The sequence below is a fragment of the Montipora capricornis genome, chromosome 3 (assembly GCF_036669925.1).
Source record: "Montipora capricornis isolate CH-2021 chromosome 3, ASM3666992v2, whole genome shotgun sequence".
Lineage (NCBI taxonomy): Eukaryota > Metazoa > Cnidaria > Anthozoa > Scleractinia > Acroporidae > Montipora > Montipora capricornis.
In genome coordinates, this window is record NC_090885.1 from 22075463 (window position 1) to 22082393 (window position 6931).

Consider the following 6931-nt stretch of genomic DNA (forward strand, 5'->3'; position numbering starts at 1 on the left):
TCCATCCCTGCCGGAGGGAGATGTGGGTGGGAGCAAAAAGATGAGCCAAAAAGTACAGCTGAAAGATCAACAATGATCTGCAACGTTGAGCTAGCAGGGCTTGAAATTGCGACTCACTGGTTGCCAATGCGACCAAAAATTGAGTGCTGGCAACTAGATTTTCAGAACTGGTTGCCAGCTGGGGAATCATGTTTTGTCTGATTACCCAGGATAAACAGTAGACAACTTTTGTATTTGAATCTCTATATGATGAAATCGTTCAGAACTGGTAGCTAGAATACGACTCACCTTTCTTTCCCCATTAAAATAATGTATAAATACTACAAGAAAAATCGGTTTCTCACATTGTTTATTAATTTAATAGCACAAATGTACTTCGATACTTCGATCACCACGTTTACTAGGCGCCATATTGTTTCAGCCGCTTCATGGGATCTTGGGCGCACTTAAACACGGTATGCTTCTAATGCCGGTTGCGTGAATTTTGCACCTGGAAGACAAAGATTCAGCAAGAAGGTTAATTGAAAATTTAAATCCATATTACCGAAGTACCTCCTTGGAACTAGCTTGATATTGATAATACATTGACAATGAACCTGGACGTCACATATTTGAAATTTGCATGGAACCTGCAAAAAGCAACCTGTACCCTTAACATAAAGTGGGTTGGAAAACTTGTCCCCTCTGTTAGAAAGCGAACACCTGCAAAATTGACTGCACAAGATGATTAATAAATGGAGATAAATAGCGGTAGAAAAGTACATTAAGAAACCAAGTTCGTCTGATTCTAGAGGCCACTGAAACCGTATACAAGCCGCTCCTTTTATTTTATCTCGGGTGGAGACTGGTACGAGTATTGTGATTGTGTGGGGCCCTAGGCTGAGCAATTGTAGTATTGCGTTTACTTGCGATAAAGGTAAGTTGCTTGCCACCCAAGCTGTAGAGCTGTAGGAGAATAAAGAACTATGTTTTGAAGAGGTGAAAAGCAAGGATAAAGGACCCATGTTTGCCTTGCACGGACTGTGCTTTGCTCTATTTCAAATAACCTTAGAACACCATCACCAAACTAAAGACAAAGCCAAAAATAGCAATGGCTTTAGAGATCTTTCTCATGCTGGTTTTTTTTTTGTGCTCTTAAAGAATTTTGACTTTCCTTGCATGCAAAGTTGGCGACCAAAATTTATGATCTGGCGACCAAATTTTCCCCACTAGTCGCCAGCTGGGACCTGAGCAAAAAAGTCCATTTCAAGCCCTGGCTAGTAAATGCCCCTGCAGCATGCAAAGGTTGCCCCCAATAGCTTTAGTTTGTAACACTGCTGGCTAGCAACTTTGCCTAAATTTTATTTGGCCACATTTAAACTCATTGGCAAGATGAGCTTGGGGTTAGGCGCCTGGAACAGTCGGGATGGACGCATATATCCACACACAACAGGGGGGAGACATAGTAAGCCCACCACAGTCCATTACCAATCTAGAACCAGTGTCTGAGGAGCCGGATGGACAGTGGTAGAGAGACCATGGAACCCCGGACAGCACTGCACTGCACTGCACACCACCACAAGCAACCAAATAAACATACCTGCAACCGTTAGGGTTGACTGAATTTGACATGCACATTAATGTATTCCCACAATGTTACTGAAGTAATTTTGAGTGTTTATTTACCTTAGCAATAAAAAGAGAAGAACCATTTGTCATATCACTTTCACTAATTGGATTAACAGATTTGGTCATTCTGAATGTGTCGGTTACAGCAACGGGTGTAGTCCCTTCTTTCTCTCCTCTTCCCAAGCCTCCCTCGGTCTTTTTATTCAATTCAACGACTGCCTCAGAAAAGCGGGCCGCTTGACTGATTTCTGAAGGGACTGTTTACAGTCTATTGCAAACTTGGGTTACTTAGTGTTTAGTTACCGCTAAAATGGTTTTGAAATCCAAAGAAAAAGAAGAATTATTGAGTTTTGGTCATATTAGCACTTGAACATGATTATAATAAGAGGATAAGCATGTATCGGTTTTTTGTCATTATTCAGCCGCCATGACAGCAGAAGTGACAGGTCCAGACATGATAGTGGGCGAGACCATGGAAGGCGCTATGGAGATCACGATGATAGACGTGGAGATGATAGATATCGGCATAGGGATGACAGGTATTAGAATGGGCTTACAACAAAATTACCTTATTGACTCCTAGGAGTGATACTCAATAGATTTTACTCTTTTTAACGCCAGATGATTTTACCGTCAATGGAGAACAGTTTAGTGTGGGTTAAGGGGACTGGTGCTATTTCCAAATCCTATGTTCATTGTAACAACCTATCCCCCTTAGCAACAAAGAAATAGATTTCAGAGAGGGGCAGAAGAAAAAATTTTCTTCATTTTCTGATCTCTCGGATCTCTTCACCACAAAAGGAACATGCTATGCAAGCCATTTTGAGACATCTGGTCAAAATCAAAGTACAGTGTACAGGGATTGGTATTTCCAGTTATGTTGTCATCCTTGACAATGCAATACTTATATGGACAAGGAAGTTACTCTAAAAATGGTCCAGACCTTCTGATATTCAAGTGAAAGTTTAATTTAGTCAATGCAGTTACAATGATTTTGAAGATGTCCACTTTATACGGTATGTACCATGTACCTGAATCCTGATCTGTTCTTGTTAACTCAGGTCTTTCAGAGTTCTGAATAAGGAGGTCAACGAGTTTACCAGTCTTTGTATATTTAACTACCGTACTTATTCAGCTATAAGCCGAGCGATTTTTACACAAATCCTCACTCAATTTGGGCAAATTTGAAGCAGTAGAAGGGGTCTCGGCTTATAGCCGAGTATTTTTGATAAAAAGAATTTTCTCAGCAAATTATAACAGTAACAAATGAACGTGTATTCACTTACAAGCCGAACTAAATTAGTTGTAAAATGAAGAGAAGTTGTTGTTTCGATGTTGTTGGTGTAATATGGACTTTTATTACTTGGTGCCTCGTAATGCTAAAAGGAGCTGTTCGTGTTGTTGTGTGATCGGGATCGATCTTATTGCTCATCTTCTTCCCCGCTGTCTGTCTTGAATTCGTCGTCCATTTCCTCGTCTTCACTTTTTGTTTTGTTCTGGAATATTCTTGTCGAAGACTGCATCGTCTTCTGTGCCGTCGAGTGCGTTATAGAGGTGCCACAAGTCTTAAACGACCGCCTCACCATCACCTCGGGAATATCGCGCCAAGCCTGGTTTACCCATCAAAGGAACGAGGAGCCTGGGAACGAGATTGCACCATCACAGATCGTGTAAATTGTTTAATAATATTCGTCACCTCACGATCACGTCGCTTTTTTGTTTCTTATCTTTAGTGTTCATTTGATTGCTTTGAGTATAATTTTTCAGTCAATGTCAATTTGTATTTTAAATTGCGAAAATTCCATAGTCGATAAAACACATCAAGACCTAAAATGGGTCTCGGCTTATAGCCGAGTATTATGCATTTACAATTTGTGTCAATCAAGTTGATTTTTTCCGTAAGAAGTTTGGGGTCTCGGCTTATAGCCAAGCTCGGCTTGTAGCCGAATAAGTACGGTATTCTCCGAAATGGAGGTGGCTAGTGGTGGATGTTAACTGTGCTGCGAAGTGGCGAAGTAAATATCCACCACCAGGCACCAACACTGAGGTGAATATTAATTTTGTTTTAGTATATGTTAAAACAATGAGATAATATAGCACAAAAAAAGATGATTTTAACTCCTTTATTCCTGCAAAGATTAAAATATTTTTAGGCACAAATCCCACGCGAGTTGCTTGGTTTGGGTAGCCATTCAAAGCATGAGTTCAATGCTATCCACTGTTTTAGTATATACTATATATGTATTTGTATATACTTGAACGCAAGAAAAAAGACAATTTTTGAACAACAGTACCTATATTTCAGTGGCAAACAGCTACCTTCATCAGGGTGAATGACCGTTACACCCTCAAGCATTCTTACGTGATGATAAAACAAAAGTGAGGTAACAAATCATGTGCTCGCGAAATATTGAAAACATCTGTTTTCGTACGTGCTAGAATAACCTGCAAAAAAAGGCTACCAAAATCGCCCCTTGCGACGTTTCTGGCTACAAAAAAAGTCGTTCTCGTTAAGACCCCATGGTGGGATGGTTCCAAGTCTAAAAGTCCACTGGCCTTCCTTTCCCAAGAAATCATTAGCATTATTCACTCTGCCTATTAACTGAATAAACATACCTGTCATATGTGTATATTTATTAAAAACTGAACTACGGATATCAGATTTCCAGCATTTTCATTGGTTTGCCTGACACAGGCTATCAGTTCATATGCTTGCTGTACCTAATATGGTCAAGGAAGGAATGCGTCGGCAGAAAAGCGGACTGAAAACATTTTTGCAGCTCTGAGAAAAAATGGCAGACAAAAGGCACTTAGATATAGTATTATATATATAATTATAGGTATTAATAATAAGCAAAATTCATCTGCGATGTGGTCAGTTGTCAAAAAATTGACTCGTCAAAGAACGGTAGAAGAGATGTGGTGTTTTTTAAAGGGGTTTTCTCTGCCTTTGCCCAAAAGGACACAAGTTACACATCACTTTACTATAGTTCCTAACCACACGCTTTTGCCAGGGCAACCCAAATTATTTTCTCCAGGCAAGTAGTTCATGCATGTACTTGCACAGATGAACACTTTGAATCCCTGGTTTACCTCGTGGTTTACCTGGTTTACCTGGTTTACCTCGTGTTCAGTAGTGTAACACTGGCGTTGACACTAACTCTCAGCCAAATAATAAAATTAACCTTTATTAATGTGTCGTGTGTATCTAGTTTACTTAATGATGAATGGTATATGAAATGAATTATTTATGAACTGTGGATATGAAATAAAGTGAAGCTATGATCTTCGCAGTTATGAACGCAATTTTTGCAATTGCGTAGAGAAGCCTGAAAAATTCCGTTGAAGTCCTGAATTTTTCAGGCTTCTCTACGCAATTGCAAAAATTGCGTTCATAACTGCGAAGATCATAGCTTCGCTTGATTAGTTTACTTAAGCTAGTAAACTTATTGGGGACACCTATCTACAATATAATTGTTATTATACAATGCAAATTACAATTTCTATAAAATTACTACAAATACTATACAAATTTCTTATGCTGGCTATATAGATTGCTAAAAATGATAATTTATGATAAATAAATAAATAAATAAAATAAAACACTGCCCCTATGCTTAAAACACTATAACATTAAAAATACTTACGACACTGTCCTTACTCTAACCCTAAAATCAGTGCATAGAATAAGACGAAAATGCTAGCAAAGGCTGGAATGACGCCCCTTTCTGGGAAACAGGCCAAGAATTGGGGAGTGCAGGGAAAAAAGAGGTGGCAAGCTAAGCAAGCAACTTGGAAGAGGTAGACGATGGCAGCAATGTGCCCATCTAAGTTTCCCTCACGTTTTACTTGATTCGTTGTCACTCTGATTGTTTTTGTTATCTTTGTAGATCTGGCGGACGCTATCGTGATGAACGCTACAGGGCATATGAAGATCGTCAAAAACCTGCAACTGAATATGGCTCGCAGGGATACTACGAGATGTTCTACTGAAAAAAAACAATGGTCTTATCCTAGGCATGACACGACATACAGTCATTTCTTCATAAGGCATACCATTCTTTCTCAGCTATAACTGATTGTATTTGTACCTGCTAGTCATTTGTGGACTTCATTGACTTTAAATTTAATTAGACGTGTGCTATGTGGGAGCTTAAGGACAGTGCCAACTAATTCAAAGGTATTTTTGCACGGTTTACTAAATATGTGGGAAAAGTAGATCTTAAAAAATGTTACTGAAATCCAGAAAGAAAATTAGGGGTAACCACGCATTTTTCGAAGATAATTGATCAACAATATTCGTAAAAAGCTTTAAAATACAAAACAGTGTATGACATTCTTTTCCAAATTGAAGCTTAATTCTCTGAAAAATGCATGGTTACCCTCAATTTTCTTTTTGGATACCAAGAGCACTTGCTAAATTCTGCTTTCTCCGCAAGGTTTTGAACCACGCAAAAATATCCCGGTATTAATAAGCACTACCCATAGGAAATCCGAGTATCTCGAGATGGCACAGAACGTTCATGTATGCGCAATAACAATTGTAGGCAACGCTCTTAAGTACATGTTATTTTCGAGCCACGAAGGACAACAGTAAGCTGTTTTTCTATTTAACTTATCATGACACTACCACGTTCACATTACTTATTTTTTACTATTAGAAACGAGTAGTTTAAAAATATGGCAGAGACCACTGTCCCTGGCATGCGAAATCTTCTCTTACGGTTTCCGTCCATCGCTCAAAAACTTGGCGTGTTTAAGTTCCCCATTACCCTTCTTTTCAACTCTTTGACCTGTAGTATTGCATACATGTACTTTATACATTGAAGTCTGATCTATGCGCAGAAGATTTAGTTGAAAGTCTGTACTGAAGACTCTGTGTAATGTAGTCAATATCTGGTAGAGGGTTTTCATGAAAAAGCATTGTTGTCTTTGTAATCTTTAGTTGATAATTTATAACTTTGCACACTAAAAGGCAATGATTGTAGCTCTTTTTAACTATTCACATTAATATTGTTATTTTGCAACGCTGTTCATTAAAACTTCCGAAACCGGTTAGGAGGAAACCATTAATTAACTGTTACATTTTGACCGGTATGAACTTGTACCGGTGTCCTAACGAATTTGGACCCCCAGTACAAATCTGCTAGCAGACTGATTTGGACCCCCACGGATCCCCCTTTTAAGCGTGATTTAAAATCACGCACTAGGAATTCGTTGATTTGTCGTGTTAATTTTCTAACAAGGAGAAAAAGCAAAGGCAGACTTTAAGGTTCAGTTAAAGTTGTTTAAAGCATGGGCTGCATGTGGCCATTTCGTAGAG

At 38.8% G+C, this 6931-nt stretch overlaps 1 protein-coding gene across 1 annotated transcript in view; it reads left to right on the forward strand.

The window, feature by feature from the left end:
- The window catches only part of LOC138042566 (RNA guanine-N7 methyltransferase activating subunit-like), a 9791-nt gene extending 3127 nt beyond the window's left edge, over positions 1 to 6664 (forward strand). Inside the window, exons 2-3 of the mRNA XM_068888501.1 lie at positions 2031 to 2147; positions 5499 to 6664. Coding sequence (XP_068744602.1) covers positions 2031 to 2147; positions 5499 to 5601 — 220 coding nt within the window. The 3' untranslated portion in view covers positions 5602 to 6664. The remainder of the gene's footprint in view (positions 1 to 2030; positions 2148 to 5498) is intronic.
- The last annotated feature ends 267 nt before the right edge of the window (positions 6665 to 6931 follow it).